This window comes from Cetorhinus maximus, chromosome 3 (genome assembly GCF_964194155.1).
Source record: "Cetorhinus maximus chromosome 3, sCetMax3.hap1.1, whole genome shotgun sequence".
Classification (NCBI taxonomy): Eukaryota; Metazoa; Chordata; class Chondrichthyes; order Lamniformes; family Cetorhinidae; genus Cetorhinus; species Cetorhinus maximus.
The window spans coordinates 60701716-60722218 of NC_135881.1; the positions used below are offsets into that span (position 1 = coordinate 60701716).

Sequence of the window (20503 nt, forward strand, 5' to 3'; positions counted from 1 at the left end):
GGATGGGTTCATTCCGTACTTTTTTAAAAATCCTTACATGGACTTTAGCAATGTTAGTACACAATACAGTAACACTATGACTGATCTCCTAAAACATGTTGTTTGGTACAGCATGTTCTAGAGACAGAATCATGCCACTTCCTTCAAATTGGTTGAACCCAATCTGCCATCTAAAACTTGTTTTTAAATAGAGGCAATCTTTATCAAAAATGTTATTTCAGGTTCTCACTGGCACGTTAAACAAACTCATAATTGTAGTTCCAATAAAAACATACTTCATCCAGAAAATCTAAGCAAAACACATACTGGCTTCTAGAATGGCTAACTCTATCCAAGTTTAATTATTGCCAGTGCAATTGTGTCTCACCAAGGCTGGGAGTCGTACAATGTCCAAATTATGTTCCACACTAAAATAAGGCAATAGCATTATCCAGAATTTCTTGTAAACATCAAGGAGGAAACTCTGTGCAAATATACTGCATTTGGGTGTCAAAAGCAAGGTAAGTGTATCTTGTGGGGGACACAAGATTAAAAAATAGGAAACCTAAGAAATATAAGCATAACTGGAGACCCATTTGTATGAGTTCATGATGTCATGATGCAAAGACTCGAGAACCAGTCCAGCATCAATTCAGAGGCCACTATTCATGACAAATTTGTTGCTTGTTGTCAGGGCACTGCACACAAATGCAAAACGGCAAGTCTCCATGTAGCCAATTTAAATCTACCCTTTTATCTCTTAGAATTAAGTAGAAAAATGGGAAAGCAACAGGGGAAGGTAGGTTGAATTGCAAGTTTGACAGAGTTGCAAAGTAAAATGTCCTGAAGTTACAACTGCTAAGTTTCTTCACCGAAGGGTCACCCTAAATTTTGAGATTTTATTATTACACACAGCACATAAAGACATTAGCAGTAAATCCTTCACATCATTCATTTCTCAAGAGGTAGCAAACTTCAGAATTTATACATTTATAGGATTTTCTCAAGGGGACAGAGTAAATTCTCATTTAGAAAGACATGCATTAATCAAAGATAGTCACAGCTCAGGTTTGTTGAAGGAAGGTCATGGCTGGCTAACATGAATGAATATTTGAGACGCAACAAAGAGAGTCAATGAGGGCAGCATATTTGATGTAGTCTGTATGGATTTTAATGGATTTAGCTAAGGTTGCACATGGCAGACTGATCATGAAAGTAAAAAGCCCATGGGGTCCAAGGCAAATGGCAAGTCGGATCCAAAATTTGCTCAGAGGTTGATGGGTGTTTTTGTGACCAGAAGGGCTGTTTCCAGTGGGGTTCCTTGGGGGTCAGTGCTTGTGGTACATATTAATGATTTGGGCCTGAAGCAAGGGGTACGATTAAGATATCTTCAGATGATGCAAAAAATTGGTCATGTGGCCAATAATGAAGAAGAAAGCTGTAGACCACAGGAAGATATCATTGGACTATCAAGTGTACAGAATAATGGAAAATGGAGTTGCAGCTGGAGGAGTGGTAATGCATTTGGGGAAGTCTAACAAGGTTATACACAATAATAGGATATGTATAGAGGAGCAGAAGGACCTTGGGAGTACAAGTTTACAGATCTTCGAAAGTGGCTGGGCTGGTGGATGAGGTGGTTCAAGAAGCCACACAGGATATTTGCCTGCAAGAGCAGGAAAGTTATGCTAGAACTGTATAAAATGTTGGTTAGGCCACATCTGCAGTTCTGGATACTGCACTACTGGATAGATGAGATCGTACTAGAAAGGTACACAGGAGATTTATGAGGACGTTGCCTGGACTGAAGAACTTTACTTATCAGGAATGACTGGATAGGCTAGGGGTTTTTTTTTGGAATAAAGGCAGCTGAAAGGAGAGCTAATTGAAGTGTATAAAATTATAAGGGGTCTAGATAGAGTACACAGGAAGGTTCTATTTCCCTTGGTTGAGGGGCACAGATTTGGGCTAATAGGTAGGAGATCTAGAAGGGATTCGAGGGGAAATTTCTTCACCCAGAGGGTGGCGGGGATCTGGAGCTCACTGCGTGAAAGGATGATACAGGCAAAAACTCTCATAACGTTTAAAAAGTACTTAGATATGCACTTGAGATGCCATAACCTACAAGGCTACAGACCAAGAACCAGAAAGTAGGACTAGGTTGGATGGTTCCTTGTCAACCGGTGCGAACATGATGGCCAAATTACCTCCTTCCGTGCTTTAAATTTCTATGATTCAAGCACAGGATATCCTCTAACGCATTCGTGTAGACTCAAACAATCATAAATATTACATTTGTTTCTTACCAATGTGGGATTACCTTATTCATTTGAATAAAATTCTATTCTGACTTATTTGGTTCATTATTTCTTATAAACTCACTATCTTGTTTGGCCCTAAATGGTTTGGAAATAAAATAGTCTCCATAAGATTACAATATTTTTTCTCAAACCAATTTTGTGTCTCCATGAAGACCAAATCAAACTTCAAATTTTATTTAGAATCCGTCACAGTAGGAAAACTTCCTGGTTTTTCAGATAACTTCAGGTGGATACTTCAAACTGAATATGTTCTGCCAATGTTGGATTAAATAACTAATTTACACTCCTGATTAATTTACTGGATTTGTACATGTTGCATGTTGGTACAATGTTCAGATCTCATTTGCTCTCTGGAATTCCAGTATAGCATAGAAGGGAGAAACACTGACAGGCAGGGTTGTTATCTAAAATTAAAACAACTCACTATTTGCAGCAGACTGTTTTCTTATAACCAGCCAAAACCTTTTGGAGGTCTATTCTGAGCCAGGAAAGGTTATTTAGACTAACTATGATCTCTGCTGAATACAAAACACGAGTAAGATTCATTCAAGTAGGCGATGATCAAACTAAAATCAGCAAATCTCTTTTCAAACTCAAATAAATGTAACATTTTAAATCAAAACATGTGTGGTGGTGTTATTACATGTTATTAAAAAGTGAAAAGAATTGGTTGGCCTATGAATGGTGATGAAGGTCTTTGGGTAATGAGGCCAATAATGGGAGTTTGGCATTAAAGGCAAAATGGATAGAGGGCTGGGGAAAGGGTAGCAAAAACAGAAGTAAATACATGCTGCATAATTAGCAAGATGTAACTTGCGACATGACCCAAACTGCGTTGGGACCTTTTGCTCTCCATACACTTATTTTGGACACTATTTGGAAGTTTACTGATGACTGCACAGTGTTCAATACCATTTGTGACTCCCTCAGATTCTGAATGGTCCATGCCTGCATCCAGCAAGACATTCAGGCTGGGACTGATAAGCGGTACATAACATTTGTGCTACACATGTACCAGGCAATGACCATCTTTAACACAAGAAATTCTAATCATTGCCCCTTGACATTCAATGGCATTACCAATGCTGAATCCTAGCTTGATCAGCACCCCAATCACCATCTTAGATATTCAATCCCTCCACACCAGCTCACAGTAGCAACAGTGTTTACCATAAGATACACTGAAGTGACCCTCCAAAGCTCCTTCATCAGCACCTTCCAAATCCACGATCTCTACCATCTAGAAGGAATTATTTTGTCTAGATGTTTCCCTGTTGACTGTGCCCGAAGTACTACTACCTTGAAGGTATCCCATTGTTCAGCTACTGTTTTTCTTGCCAACCTTCGGTTCCAATTTATCTGGCCCAAATCCATTCTTGCCAATTGATGTTGGCTTTTCCCCCATTTAATTATTCTTACTCTGGATTGCAAACACATGCAAATGCCTCACCTCTAAACTCCATTCAACACCATCCTGGCTTTGATCTACATCTGCGCTTGTAGAACTCTCTCCCTAACAACACTGCGGGTGCACCTACACCACGTGGACTGCAGTAGTTCATGAAGCTGACTGACAACTACCATCTCAAGGGTGATTAAGGATGGGCAATAAACATTGGCCTTGCCAGCAATGCTCACGTCCCATGAAAGTATTAAAGTACTAAAGGACAAAGAACAATCCAGAGTAAGAGTAATTAAATGGGGGAAAAGCCAACCTTAATTAGCAAGAATGGATCTGGGCTGGATAAATTGGAACCAAGGGTTGGCAGGAAAACAGTAGCTGAACAACGAGATACCTTCAAAGTAGAATTACTTCGGGCACAGTCAACAGGAAAAGATAGGACAAACAAAGCACGCTCCCAGGATGACAAAAGAGATAGAAATGAAGGTAAAGAAGAAAAGTGTGCTTATGACAGGTGTTAGGTAGAAAATACAATTGAGAATCAAGCTCAATATAGAAGATTTAGAGGGAATGTGAAAAAGCAACTAAGGGGAGCAAAGAGAAGCAAATGAAGAGAGACTGACAACCAACATAAAAGGAATCCCAAATTCTTCTACAGGCATATAAATAATTAAATAATTAAAGCAAGAGACGGAGTAGGGTCAATTAGGAACCAAAAAGTGGATTCACGCAGGTAGGCAGGGGGCATAGTTGAGGTAGTAAATTAATACTTTGCATGTCTTTACCAAGGAAGATGATTCGACCCAGGGCATGGTGAAAGAGGAAGTAAATCAGACACTAGAAGGGGTTAAAGTTGATAAAGTGGTGATATTGGATAGGGTGTCTGTACTTAAAGTTAATAAAGCACTAGGACCAGATGAGGTGTATTCAAGAGGGAAGCAAGTATGGAAATTGCAGAGGTGCTGCCCATAATTTTTCAGACTTCCTTAGACGCAGGGGTGATGCCAGAGGACTGGAGGATTGCAAACATTACAATCTTGTTCAAAAAAGGGTGTAGGGATATGCCCAGCAACTACAAGTCAGTCAGTTTTTAACTCAGTAGTGGGGAAACATCTAGACAAATAATTTGGGGCAAAACTAATAGCCACATGAACAAATGTAGGTCAATTAAATAAGGCAAGCATGGATTTCTTAAAGGAAAATTATGTTTAACTGACTTGGAGATTTTTTTGAAGCGGTAACAGAGGGCAATGCTGCTGATGTGGTATACTTGGACTTTCAAAAAGGCATTCAATATAGTGCCACACAACAGACTTGTGAGCAACGTTGTTGCTCATGGAATAAAAGGGCAGTAGTAAAATGGATACAAAAGTGGCTGAGTGACAGGAAGGAATGGTTAATGGATGCTTTTTGTGCTGGTGGAAGGTTTGTAGTGGAGTTCCCCAGGGGTCAGTGTTGGGACCCTTGCTTTTCCTGATATATATATGGATGACCTAAATCTTGGCATACAGGACACAATTCAAAGTTTGCAGATGATACGAAACTTGGAAGTATTGTTTACTGTAGAGGATAGTGTAGAGCTTCAAAAGAACAAAGACAAATTGGTGGAATGGGCAGAGAGGTGGCAGATGAAGTTCAATGTATGGAAGTGTGAAGTGATTTGTTTTGGTAGGAGAGACATGGAGACACAATATAAAGGGTACAACTCTAAAGGGGGTGCAAGAGTAGCGGGACCTGGGTGTATATATGCATAAGTCATTGAAGGTGGGAGGGCAGGTTGAGAGCAGTTAATAAAGAATACAGTATCCTGGGCTTTACTAATAGAAGCATAGAGTAGAAGAGCAAGGAGGTAATGTTGAATTTGTAAGGGACACTAGGCTCAGGTAGAGTGTTGCACCCAGTTCTGGGCACTGCACTTTAGGAAAGATGTGCAGGCACCGAGGAGATGGCAGAAAAGATTCATGAGCATAGTTCCAGGGATGAGGAACTTCAGTTATGAAGATAGATTGGAGAAGTTGGGACTGTTTTCCTTGGAGAAAAGAAGGCTGAGGGGAGATTTGCTAGAGGTATTCAAAATCGCGAAGGGTCTGGACAGAGGAGGGAGAAACTGTTCCCACTTGTGAAAGGATTGAAAACAAGAGGGCACAGATTTTAAGTAATTGTCAAAAGAAGCAAAAGCGACATGAGGAAAAGCTTTAAGGTCAGGCACTTAGTAGATGCATGGAGACTGGCTGTGCAAAGTAATCCAATAGCTCAGCTTCATTATTGCCACCATCACAAAGTGATCAGGAACGTAACATGGAATAATTACAGCTTCATAGGTTTTTTCATAGTTTCAGTTCATTTTTTTTACAGCAGCAGCAGTATTGTTTTCAAGTTCACTGTACAAAACTCAAAAAGGTTTAAGCATTGTTGGAAGTATTTTTTTTTATATGCTCTCACTTTTAATAAACACCAAGAGGTGCTATATAAGGCAAGATCCCACTGCAATAGCATCAGAATTATAACAGGATTCAGCCATTTAGTTTATCAAGTTCATGATAGGATCTTTTTCCACAAGCCACCCTCACCTAATTTTGCTTTGCTCCCTATGTCCTAACTTTCCTCTTTTTTTTAAAGCAATTATTTATTTCTCCTAACAGTTCATTGCCTCTGCTTATAAGTGTGGCACAGAATTCCACATTCTAACCATTAGCTTCCTCTTTAACTCTGTGTTGGAAAATTTTTGCAGTTGTCCAAACAATTCATTAAAAAAAACGATCATAACTCATTAATCTTCTCAGGCCAGGTGAAAATAACTGCAACACATATTACTGTTCATGATTGTGACAAACTGTTCAACCCTTTTCACATCCCAATGAAGCTAAGCTATCTTTTCCATTGCTTTCACATCCTTCCTGTAATGGGGTGTCCAAAAATGCACACTACTTTTCAATTACTGCCTTACCAAGGTCATATACAAGTTCAACATTATCTATGTGCTTTTCTATTTTATGCCTCTAGACAAAAGGCACAGGTTACCTTTCCAGTGGCCTCAACTACTTCTATTACCATCTTTAATGATTGTGTATCTGCACATCAAGATCTTCCACTTCCTTTGAAGTCTTAGCATTTAAGATTGGTGGGGCTTGCAAGGGGCCCAGAAACAAGTGACGACAAATAGACAATCAAAATATGGACATCAGCCCTCTGCCAGTCCAAAACAGTTACATAACTGGTCTTGGGCACGATTACAAACTTAATTTTCCTAGTTACAGCATTTGCTTTAAGGGCAGAGGTGGCCGGGGGAGGGGGAACAAAGAGAATGGGATGGCAGCACTAACAGAATTTAGTCACAGCATTAGAACTTAAGGATGCTTGTTACAAATTCTGATTCAGTACTGGTAATTCTCTCCAGATCAGCAACCATTGGTCAGTCCTGAAAGAAATCTGAAGTGTATTTTTATTTTCAGGTATCAATGGTGGTTAGACTGATCTTACACATGATTTTCACCTACATTTTTGCAGATGAAATAATAAGCACTCTAGTGACACCATGAAGTACATGAATGACGGGAACAGTGATCGAGTGAAATCCATCTATTCAATACTCCTTGTATGCCTCTCTATCCTATTAAGCTAAAATCACTATACAGGTTAGCAATCTCTGAACAAGCGGCACGATTTTTTTTTTTTACAAGTCATACATTCATATTTCAACTGGGAGATTCTTCCATCTCCCCACTTGTTCCAGACTGTAATTCAAGACTACAAGTATAAAATTGAAATTTAATATGGAAGCAGTTCATCAATTAGACACAAGTACTTCAATATCCAGATATATTCTTTTCGCTCTTTTGTATATGGCCATTGTTAATGAAGTAGCTATCTCTGACATGGAACAATATACAATGTGTGAACAAAGGCAGCTTTCTTATCATCTAAGGAATATGTGGCAAGCATATACCCCATGGAAGTAAAATTATACCATCCTGAAGTGCCACTACAGTAGAACTGAAGCGTGTGGGGATAATTTAGACAAAAGACCACTAAAGAGATTAGTGTAGAAGCAGTAAGCCACCAGATGCTAATAGTCAAAATGCACACTGATTTGTATTTGACAGGAATCTGAAAGAATCTTGTTGCACCAGTATTTAAAAAAGAAACAAGATGAATGCTCCAGAGAATAAAGCTTCTCGGGAGTTTTGACTGTTAAAAAAGGAAATAAAAAATAATGAAAGCCGTTTTAAAAAGTAATGTCCATTTACTGCTCAGACCAATTGAAACAAATGTCACTAGTTTTAATGTAGCAATGATTGAAACAATGAGTTCACTGATGGGTGAAAGAATGCCATAATTGTTAATGGTGTGCACTGTTAAACTAGAGTGTAAAATCTACAGATGACCACTGATACAAATTGTTTATGAGGCAAACGCAGAACAGAAGGTGTCCGCTTTGTGCCGATCCATTTCTTTCTCTATTCCCAGTAACTGACACCCACAAGAAAAGATATCTCCTTACTGCAAAGCTATCAATGCTATTGCAGACGGCACTGTATTGCTGCAGAAAGCTGCCTTAAAAACGTTTTGGCCTCTGGTGTGTTTCTCCAATTGCCCTCACCTGAAAATGAATCTGCTGCATCCCCAGCAAGGTCAGAGGTGAGACTTCTAGAAGGAGAAAGACCCTCTAACCATCAGCAGTGACAATGTAGGGATGCAAAACTCATTAATTCCCACCAACATCAAAAGCCTACTTGAGGAGATTACTCAAAAAATTACTCAATGCAATTGAGAAGAGAGAAACTTGATACTGCAGATTGGTTTCATCTCTGTCAGCACGCTCATCAATTTTATCTGATATAACAGCTGTCACAGCATGTCTTTGCTTTGTAATAACAAAAGGCTATTGGGGCATCTTAGACATACTGGAGACTGGTCTAACAAATGTCACTGAGATTTGTTCAGTTCATGGTGATATACTTTAGATTAGAGGCATATAATCTGTTATAATTTAACAACGTACACTAGAGGGCTGCACAAAGATTGTGAGGATTACAATCAAATCAAAGTTTCTTCAATTCCAGCTCCTTTTTCATTGCCACCTTTCTGGAACTATTAATACCTGATTTTGAACATTCAAAATTTTCAGCCAGTGTTAAATAAATATTGTGCATTGTAAACATACAATTCTATTGCAAGTAATCTTTCAGAAAAAAATTAACTTCCAAATTTAGACATTTCCTACACCCCACAAAAATATGGAACAGAAAATGGAATATAAATTTTCCATTCTGAAGTTAAGATACAAATATAGTTTCACCAAAAGGGAAATTTGAAATTGAAAACTATGACAAGAATTTAATATAAATCTTGATCTGCTTTACAAGAGTAGCAACAGAAACACAGCTCTTATTAACTCTACTGAAAGAACAGAGAAAATTTTGAAATATGATCATCTCATATTTCAAAATGATCTCAAAACAAACGAAAGTCACCAAAACATTCATAAAATATAGCATTTGTCATATTCAATTAGGCTCCATCAGAACTCCAAGCATGAAATTGTATTCATTCAACAATACAAGCCAGAATTTATTATAGGTGAAGTTCATGTTAAAAATGTGTTGTTTTCATTCTCAGGGCATGGGCACCACTTGCAACTCCCGCATCTACTGTCCATCCTTAGTTGCCCTAAGGTGGTGGTGGTGGGCCATTTTCAGCTGCTAGAGGTTTAATATAACTGATTGGTTTGCTAGGTCGATTCAGGGCCAAGTGGGGATCAACCACATTGGTGTGGGACTGGAATCACATATTGCCCAAACAAGTCAAAGACAGGTTTCTTTTCCTAATGAATATTTGTAACTTTTTATAACAATCCAACATGTTTAACATTGAAGATATCAGCTTTGATTTTTTTTTAACGTCCAGATTAAAAACAAAACTGAATTCAAATTTGCAAACTGCCACTGATTCTGAAATCACGGTGTCTCAAAGGCTCACTGACAAGATTACATGAAAAATAGATGCTTGCAAGATTGTGACTTTGGCTTCCTGTTAACTTAATGAAGTTCATCTAGGGGATATCTGAGCAATGCACAGCAGGATGGTCTCAGGTTTGACCTGCTGATTACATGACTGTAAAAGTCAATTGCTAACATCTAAAGTCTTACCTGGCTACCCTCAGTTCAGGTGACTGTATGGTATTACATTTGGCTTTAGCGGGTCAGGAAAGGGCTTTATAAATACCGAAAAAACTATTTTCCTATCAATTTTGATACCTTTAATACATCTTCCTCTTAACCTTTCCTAGTGTAGTGAAATAAAAACCCAGAATGGCAATTGTTCAATGTGGCCTTGTGTTGAAAGGCCAGGTAAGGAAGTTGGCATCTAGCTCAAAATGGAATTTGGCACTTTGAGTACATTGCATAATAGCTGTAAAGTTGAAAGTGATTGCCTTGGAGAGCCTACATGAAGCAAGAGCTCTTATCCAGAGCAATCACACAAGAGATAAGAGTCATCCTGTTAACTCATGAGCACAGTTAGTGAACTTGAAAAAGAATAATGATACACTTATTACTCATTGTACAGAGGAAGGAAAGTTCCCGAGAATGCAAATGGCACACGTACAACTACAAGGTAATAGTTACACAGAGGAAGAAAGTGGGCAGTGATGCACTGAGACACACAAAAAGTCATGGTGAAAGAAAGATTAGGGTAGAGTGGGTGCAGGAACCAACTGGGATCTGAATTTTACTGATAGATTTTATAGTGCTGGATGCCATCAGAGAAGCATAAATCTCAAATAACACCACAGTAGTATGGAGGATGTGTGTACGAGTAAGCAGGAGCAGGTGATAATGCTGAGAAAAAGTAGAAATGATAACTAATAATTAGAGGATTTAATTAAAGGGATTACGTTCTCTGCAGCCATGACAAACATGCAGATATCCTGTCTACTTCTTTCCAAGTGCCACTCCAACAACCCCGGCTTCTCCAATCTAACCTTGTATCTAAAATCCCTCATTCCTGAAATCATTCTGGTTAAGTCTTGTTTGCACCCTTCCCAAGGATCCTCACTTACTTTCTAAAGTGTCATGACCAGAGCTGGGCGCATACACCAAATGTGGCCTAGCTAGAGCGTCATAAAGATTCTAAGAGAACCATTTGGTCCTGGACCTCAACACAAGAGCTCAATACAAGGAGAGATTGGCTGGTCATTTATTGTATTAGCATTTGCACTGCCTTGATATGCACAAATTGGCTGTTTAGTTTTTCTTAAAAGCTATAGTGACTATACTTCAAAAGTAACTGAATGGCTGAGAAGTGCTTTAGAATGTTATGAGGACAGGCAAGAAACTACATAAATTCTAGCTCTCTCAAAAAAACAAATAGTGGGGAAGCAAAACAGTAAACTCAAAGGGAAGGAGGGGGGGGTGGTAATAAAGACAGACATACTTTAGGGCAAATAGGAGGAGTGAAGGAGAAGACAGAAGAAAATAATGGCAGGGAAAAGGCACTGAGGAGTACAAATCAATCAAAGTTTGCAAGGTCTTATGCAAAATGTGCAAATCACTAGACAATCAGAGAACATGGGAGAATAGAGGGACATAACATTGTAACCTCGACAGAAACTTGGCTTCAGTCACCTCTGGAAATAAACATTTCAAGCTACAAAATATTCAGCAGCCATAGGGAGGATGTGTTTCACATTCTTTTATCGATTGACATCATTACCATTGGATTCAGAATCACTACTGATAATAATGCAGTTGCAGCATGTACTATCCATAGAATGCACCCTAGCAGTTCATTTTCCTTTGGCAGCCTTTCATCTTGTGAGACAATGGTTTTCGCCTTATTAGTCAACTTGTTAAACCTGGTGTGGCTCAAGAGCCCCACTCTGGCATGGCAGTCTTGCCGCATTTGCTGCAGATGAAGAGAGTGAAAATATGCAGGGGATTTGCTGGACATCTTTTCCCTAGGCTCTCTTCTCAGTCAGTTAAGCTGTCTTGGCTTGCTTCTTGCAAGGCTCCTCCAGACAGTCGGCCTCCAAAGGTCACAGCCTTTGGCAGCTGTCTCCCAGTTGTCTGTGCCAATGTCCGCTTTCTTCATACTTCACTCCCTGGTGTCCTTGTAGTGGAGGTATGGATGTGCAGAAGGTTGTGACACACTGGCCAGTTCTCCATACAGAAGGTTTTTGGGTACACGGCCGTCATGGACATGGATGAGCCAGCGCAGATGTCGCTGGCTTAGTAATAAGTGTACACAGATGGAATTAGCACGCTCCAGGACCTCAGAGTTGGTGATGTTGTCCTGCCAAAAGATGCCGAGGATACACCTGAGACAGTGAAGGTGGAAACTGTTAAGTCTTTTCTCCTGCCTAGCATATGTTGTCCAGGTCTCATCACTGTAGAGGACTGCACTGAGGATGCAGGTTTGATAGATTCACAGTTTGGTGTTTTCAGTCAGATTGCTATTGCACAACACTCTCTTACTCAGCTTGGACATAACAGCTGCATTCTTTGCAATGTTTGTGTTGTTTCAGCATCAAGTGACCGATAGCTCTACATATCTAGGTGCCACAATCACAAACAAACAACACCCTCCAGCGTCACATTGTCAATGCTGATTGATGGTGATTTGACAACATCCTAGGCCATGACATGTGTCTTCCTGATGCTGATGATCAAATCAAAGTCTTTACAGGTGTGAGACAGTTTGCCCATTTGCCACCGAAGGGGTTCCTTGGTATGGAATTCTAGTGTGGTATCATCGGAGTAGAGCAACTCTCGGATTAGCATTTGGTGCACTTTTGTCTTGCATCTCAGGAGACAAGACTGAACAGCTTTCCATCAGTTCTGGTATGTAAGTAGACACCGTCTGAAGGTGAAGGAATATAACAGCAGTAAAGAGAAAAAATGCCAAAGAGCATCAGCACCAGAATGCAGCCCTATTTGACGTCACTGTGAATCTCAAAGGAATCCGATGCTGTCCTGTCATGGCCGGCCTAAGCCATCACGTTGTTGTGGAAGGAGGTCACACTGAGCAGCTCCGGGGGCAGTCAATTTTCTTCAGCAATTTAAATAGGCTGCCTCTGCTCACATGGTCAAATGCCTTGGTGAGATCGATGAAGGCAATATATAGCAGTCTCCTTTGTTCACTGAGAGGATCATATCAATAGTAGATTTTCCTATTCTGAAAACTGGGATTTGGGATAGATGCATTCAGTCAAGGTCTACCATCAGACAATGCCAACAGGGGCAAATGCTTATCCTACGATGCTCAGCAAGGAGATGCATTGTTGCAATTGCTGCGATCACCCTTGTTATTGTACAGGGTCACAACCTTTGCATCAGGCGTATCCTGAGGCACTGCCACCTCCCTCCAGCAAATATACAAAATTTCATGCAGATGGTGTAGGAGAACTGTATTCCCATGCTCCGTGAATTTAGGTGGTATAGAACCAGCACTGGAGTTCTATGCATGGCATGCAAATCAATAGCTTTGCTAAGCTCCTCCACTGGGGGTTTGATATCCAGCTTTTCAGTGACAGGGAGGGTTTCTATGGTGTCCAGAGCTTCCTCTGTGAGCATACATCTCCTACAACTCAAGGTAGTGTTCCACTCAATCCTCCAACTGTTTATTGCATTTGGTGATGACCTCCTTTATCTTTGTTCTCAATGGAGCTGTTTTCTTTGCTGACGGACCTGTTACCTTTATGATTTATCATATGTGCTCCTAGCAATTCCTGTGTAGGAGGCCATCTGGATATTCTGGCAAAGTTGTAACCAGTAGTCATTGGCGTATTGCCTAGCAGTCTATTGGACTCTACTTCGGTGTTTGCAATATGCTCCATTTCACTTCTGCACTGTGTGTGAGAATTCCAGAAAGCTCCTATTCAATCAAGTTGAGGGACTGTTAGTTCATATGTAGATAGGCAGCATGGCTGACATTGATACAAGTATGGCATTTCTGCTTTGAATGAAAAAACGTTGAGGGTTGCATCCTAACCCTGGTGTACAGAGAGTGATCTGCATTACAATGTGCGCTGTGCTAGCTGTGTGTACGGAGAACGTGTTGAGCCACATCTGGTGACAATCACGTCCAGCTGGTGCCATTGTTTTAATCTTAGGCTTTCCAGGACACCTTGTGACATGGCTTATTCTGAAAGAGTTTGTTACACAAAGCTCATGGTAGCAGCAAAGCTCATGTAACCTCTGTCCATTTCATTTATCTTTCATGTACTATGATGTCCGAGGCAGGAGGAATTCATTGCCGAAGCCTACTCTTGCACTGAAATCCCCCAGTAGATAAAAATCTCGTCTTAGTACTTCTTCTGATAGCCCCTCGTAGAACTGTTCTTTCCCCTCTGTAGTGGAGCACAGTGGTGCAGCATAGATACTCGTGTTTGAATTGAGATAGAGCAAACACTTCCTGGACCATTTGTGAGAGGTTCCATCATCAAGGGCAGCGAGTGCCTTACAGTGAAGCCTAAACCCTGTTCACACTCTTCCTCTGCCAGATGAATGTGTAATGTTTTTCATTCAGTGATCCACTCTTGCCAAGCCTAGTCTCTTGTCAGGAAGCTATGCTCAGCCTATCAAGGTCCCTGTCGATCACAGCTGTCTGGTGCATGTTATCAACTGTCAGCCCCTGCACATGGTCCTGTCTTTCCAGCTTGCAATCAATGAGTTGGCATCTCCTTTTTTGTTCTAGCTCACAATCCACATAAATTTTGTCCAGGCTTGTGCCAAGGAAAGGACACTCCAGTTTCACCACAGAGCATCATACCAACATGGGAGACAGCAGCTACAAGGGATGAGCCCAACTTTATTGGCATAGAGAACAGGTGTTCTGACAGTGGGAGGAGCCACTGTGTTCCACTGGTCACGCACTGAACCACCTCAAGGACTGCAGCGGTTCAAGGTTGCATAAACTTGGCTCAAGTATAGGAGAGTCAGAGGTGTTCCGATTCAGGTGCTTAAAATGTTAAAAGGGTTTGATTGGGTAGACTGAGAAATGATTTCCACTGGTGGAGGAAAATCAAGAGCAAGAGGATGTAATCTAAAATTAGAACAAAATGCAGTAGAAATTTGGAATTATTTTCCTTCAAAAGTCTGTAATGGTAGGAAAATGAGCCTTAATGGTAGGAAAAGTAGCTTATAAGACCGAGGTGAAAAATTTGTTAGGCAACGTTATCAAAGAATATGAAACAAGGAAGGGAAATTGGAGTTGAAGAGAAGATCAGCTACGATCTAACTGAACGGTAGAGCAGATCTGACAGGTTGAATGGCCTAATGCTTTTAGGGAAACACAACTATATTGTATATTGGGTGATGATCCCTTTAAGAAGTAGGCTTCCCCGGAGGCTGATTTTCTGTAAAAAGCAATTTGTTCCAGAAACTGATCACAGGACCAAGTTGCCTGTGTATCAAACAATTTAGAGTAAGATGGTTCCAGGAAACAACTTCTTCAGCAAAATTCAGCTCAAAAACTGTGTGCCAGCTATAAGGGTTTAAGCTGTAAATAACTGATGGAAGGTATTAACAGCCAGTTGGACTTCTGAGATTGCCAAGCTGAGAGAGAGAGAGGGGGGGCATGGGAGGCAGGCCGAGCGGGGGGAGGTGCGAGGTGTGGATGGATACAGGCGAATAAACAAATAGAAAGTAGAAAATGGAACCTGAAAATAGACAACGGGGTCATAGGTTGGGGTTATTTTCCTTAGAACAAAGAAGGCTGAGAGGTGACTTGATTGAAGTGTACAAAATTTTGAGGGGAATAGATAGAGTGGACAGGATAAAATTGTTTCCCTTGGTGGAGAATTCTAGAACCAAGGGACATAGATTTAAGATAAGTGGCAGAGGGTGTAGGGGGGACATGAGGAAGAACTTTTTTACGCAGAGGGCAGTGGGTGTCTGGAATTCGCTGCCCAAGTTGGTGGTAGAGACAGAAACTCTAAACTCTTTTAAAAAGTACCTGGATCTTATCCTTAAGTGCTGTAAGCTGCAGGGCTATGGGCCAGGTGCAGGAAGGTGGTATTAGAAAGGGCACCTGGGTGTCCTCGGGCTGGCATAGACAAGATGGGCTGAATGGCCTCCCTCTGTGCTGTAACTTTTCTATGGTTCTGTGGTTTCTATTTGTCAACCAAAATCCAAATTTCTGCTTGTGGAAAAGTTCCCAAGACAGTCCTTCACTTAATCTGCTAGCTCTTTTCTAGTGGCAAAGATGAATATTTTAGTTCTATGAGCATATAAAACTCAATCAATTATCTAGCTATTCACCAACTACCCCCCCATCCCAACATCCAATATTGTAACTGCTATCGCTTTACAGAAGTATAAAGCTTTTGGAAAAAATGTTAAATTTAAACTTGAATGTTATTTTTCAAAATTGAGTAGTTTTCCCTTTAAAAATATAAAAATAAAGCAGGCAGCATTTGTCTGATTGAACAGAGCAGTGAAGATTACCTTTGCAAAGAATACAGTTAGATGGGTTTCACTGCCAAGTATCCATACAGGAAATTTAGGAGACTTCAGGAATGCTCCAACCTAAAATTTAATTGAAGAAAATTTTTAAAAAATGCGAAGGTACATTAAACGCAATAAAAGGTTTCTACTGATGAGCTATATGCAAAGCAGCTGCATGGTTAACCTTTTATAGCTCAATTTACATCATTTGACATTAGGGGTGCAAGTAGTTATGAGTTAAAAATACAAGCCTACAAAATAAGAATGCAGCCTATTTCTAGTTGAATCTGCTAATAAATGAAAACTCAGCTCCAGTACATATTAAGTCTTGCCAAACTAAGTTTCAATAGAAATATAGTTCCAATGTAGGCATTCGAATCTTAAAAAGTCTAATTAGCACCTGCAGGGAACAAGACTCGCATCTATCCAAAGATATAATGCACCATTAATTCCACCACAGCTGACTTTATGTAACTAATCGATCACCCTGATCATTAAACATGGCAAGTTGGAGAATATAGTGACTCATCTGTGATATATTACAGGTGTTTCCCTTCATCTATTCCTGGATCTATTATTCTTCTGTTTCTTTCATTTTAGCTGCTTGCTTCTTTGTCCTCTTCTTCTTCTTCTATTCTTTTGGGTGGGTGGGTAGGCAGCATGCTATACTGTGGTATGGCAAGCCAAGGGGCCATCAATGGCTGAGCTGTGGAAATAACATGGCACTAAGCGGCTTCTTTTCCAACTTCTCCCTCAATCTCTGGTACTTCTCCATTCCCTGTTGCCATTGCATATTTCAGTCCTCCACATAATTATCTCGTCTTCTTACTACCTACTAATTCTCAATCTTTACCAGTTATCCATCAAACCTATTTGTTCATTCTCTGTATTGTGTCTCCTCCTCTTCCAAATTATAAAGTGCTAGGAAGCTTAAAGAAATTCAGTATGTCAGCTGGAAGTTGGACACATTTGACATGCTTAGCTTACCCAATCCAAATTCAAATTCAGAGTCAAAACTCTGGGCAAGAATATTGCCTCCAAGGGCAGACTCTTGGGAAAGGCTGAGAGTTCAAAATAATATCTTTTAATTAAGGTATTAAAAACCAACAAAAGGCAATTCATAGAATTAACATAAACTACGCTACCGTGATGTATATATTTTTTGATTTTACTTGCTCAAGCCTTTATCTTGGGCATTGGGAGTTTCAGCTGAGATAAACTGGTGCAGGAAATATTTTGATCAATTTATGGAAACTAGATTTTCAATGGGTGATAAACTATAAATATTATAGTCACAGTGCCAAATACTGGAGTAACATAGTTTCATTGAAATGTATGGTCAATGAACAGAACTTTCAAAAAAAAATCATTTCCTTAACTTATTTTAATGCATGGCACAAATGCAGATGAATGCATTTAGATTATGGCACTGACCAGAGTCAAATCATAAATAGCCAAGCACATTAATTCCAGGGTCTCCCTCCACAGCACCCCAAAACTAGCCTGGGCTGAGTATCCATAAAAGACAAAAATGTTGGCTTCTGCTTGAGCCTCACAAGAGAAACACAACTAAGACTGAGATTTTAGGAATTGAAGATTTGAACCTGCATCCCATCATAGAGTTGTTCATTTGAACGCTTCCATCTGCTGTATATAAAATATATTCACAAGTAACCTTTAAAGCTTAAAATAAGATGGAGTTACAAAAAAAAAACTGAAGCACAGATCTGTACAAAGTGGTTTGGCCCAATTCACTGATAAAGATTTTCGAATACAGGCCAAAAGGAAAGGTGGCAGTCTTTTTGAACCATTGTTTCAAAAAAGTCTTCGCAAAATTCATGCCAGGAAAGGTTGTGGAACCAAATATTTTTCTATAATTGGTGAAATGTGTTCAGTTGTTTACACTAAAAGCATTTGGCACAATGTGTTTTAAATACCAAGCATTTTTAGCAGTTTAGTAAAGCTAGGGATTCGGATATTAAAACTGAATTTAACAAATTTGAAAGACGAGCTCCACTTGGGCATCCCACAAAGCTGAAGTAACTATCAGAACTAAAACTATGCAAGTTTTGTTTTCTCATTCTGTTGAAAGGAAAGATGTTCAGAATAACACAGTAAACAAGTTACTTTATTCTTCACTTTTTATATTATAATCCCCTACACATTGTATAAAACCAGCAACAAAATAATAGTAAGGATCTCTGGATATCAATGTTTATATTATTTACACTCAGTAAACATTTTGACAAATATATTTTATTTTAAAACTTGGGGCCCTATGCCATTGTGAACACATTTTGGGTTGGGTGTTCCAAGTAAAATAAATTACATTAGTGAAGAGCAGAAGAACACATTTACCACTTTTGGTACTCAATGCCATAAGCAGTTGCCCTCAATTATGGTACTTACCTGCAAATACTAATGACCTCAAAAAAGCACCCGTGATTTGATTTTATTCTCCCTGCCCCCACCAGTATCCAATTTCAACCCATCAGCCTTGTACACTGGCCTTTTAAATATTTAACACTGGTTCCAAGTGTGAAAGATTGCTTGTTAATCCATTTACAAATTATAAAACACTTATCTGCAATTTCTCCTTCTGCCTTTTCTACTGAAGGCCTTGCTAATCACCTGGTGCCTTTGGCAGCAAGTGTTAGCGGGTTAATTGATCAGACGTATCATGGCCTTAGACCTTCCAGTCTTCAACAAACATCTACACATGTTGCACTTCCAGCAAGATTTGCTGAGCAATGATCAGGAGTGGCAACCATGGTTAACATTCCTATAGCCAAGCCAGAGATACTGAGGCCAATGGTACTAGCCATCCAGTTATGCTGACTGGGATCAGGTAATTTGGCACAGGCTGGATATTGAGCTTGGGCCTCCCTGCCCCATTCAATGGTCTAACTAGCTGAATCATTAGCAGCATTTTTTACCTATACACTTGTACCAAGTAACTATGAAGTTTACACTTCACATTTTTTCAAAATAAAAACTGAAGCTAAGCCTGTAAAATCTGATCAGCAAACCACAACAGTAATAAATCAATTGCCCCTTCGTCTTTCCTAGTCTCATATTTTCAGAACTATTCAAAGGGAAGAATTCAAAAAGCAGCTAAAAATTATATTAAATTTGAAATACTGTATAAAATTTTGCAGCTTAGTGGTGCTTGTAAGAATTGCAAGTTCCAGAATCTTCCAATTACTTGGCTTTTGAATAATTTCTGTACCGACTGACTTTTTAAATTTATTACAAATTGTAAGTCTTACAAAAGTTGACATCTAAATGAGGACTACAGCATCCAAAATGGTTTTATGCAAACTTTAGTGCTCTTCAATTATACTTCATTATCGAGACTTAAGAGTTGATATGTCATCACAGTATATTACAAATTAAATAAGATATTTTAATGAGCTAAGATTTGCATATAATATGCAGTTTTGATTTCTGGTCTGAGGATTCTTTTCTACTACAACAGAAAACTTATACTTTCAGGTCTGACGGAAGTTAAAAAGCAATTCTTAAGCACTTCACTAACAGTATTCTTAGGAAAAATAAGTTTGTGTTAAAAATATAGGTCCATAAATTTAAAAGCTATGCCAAAAATGATTTCTGCACCGCAAGCTATCAAGTTCCAAGTGCTTACCTTACAATAGCGCAAAGACTCCATTAATGTCAGAAAACCTACAGTAGATTGATTTCTTATGCCATGGAGTTCTGAAACAGAACAATTATAGCACTTAGAACTAGGACACAATGGCTTCCGAGGTTAACAAAATTGTCCAAGGCCAAAATAAACTAAAAATATTAAAACTTGTCAAAAATTGCAGCTCTTGGAAAAACAATACTAATAGAACAGGATTAATAGTTAAAAGAAACAAAAACAGAAAATGCTGGAAAAACTCAGCAGGTCTAACAGCACCTGCGCAGAGAAAAAAAAGTTAACGTTTCGAGTCCGTATGGCTCTCCTTCAGTGCATCTGCAGTATTTTACTTTTAATAGTTAAAAGTACAGTCGAACCACACCTTTAAAAGAATTATGGGACATCTCAGTATATATAAGTCTTGCTTTGAGGAATCAGTTAAGAGACTCAAATGCCCAGTTCTCTCAAAAGCAAAGAAAAGGGTGATCATCCAAATGGTAGTGACTCATCTGTAGCTCTATTCTTTAGTAACAAAAACAGAAACAGAAATACCTGGAAAAACTCAGCAGGTCTGACAGCATCGGCGGAGGAGAGCACAGCTGACGTTTTGAGTCCTCATGAACATTCAACAGAACTAAGTAAAAATAGGAAAGGGGTGAAATATAAGCTGGTTTAAGGCGGTGGGGGGGAGGGTTGTTGGGACAAGCAGCCA

At 39.4% G+C, this 20503-nt stretch overlaps 1 protein-coding gene across 3 annotated transcripts in view; it reads right to left on the minus strand.

The window, feature by feature from the left end:
• mindy3 (MINDY lysine 48 deubiquitinase 3) overlaps nucleotides 1-20503 on the minus strand; it is a 133536-nt gene that overhangs the window by 77900 nt on the left and 35133 nt on the right. For 2 of the 3 annotated variants that reach the window (XM_078538454.1, XM_078538453.1), the window contains exons 9-10: nucleotides 19795-19865; nucleotides 16149-16229 (exon numbers count right to left, since the gene is read on the minus strand). In XM_078538454.1, coding sequence (XP_078394580.1) covers nucleotides 16149-16229; nucleotides 19795-19865 — 152 coding nt within the window. The remainder of the gene's footprint in view (nucleotides 1-16148; nucleotides 16230-19794; nucleotides 19866-20503) is intronic. The other variant, XM_078538455.1, reaches the window with a different exon arrangement.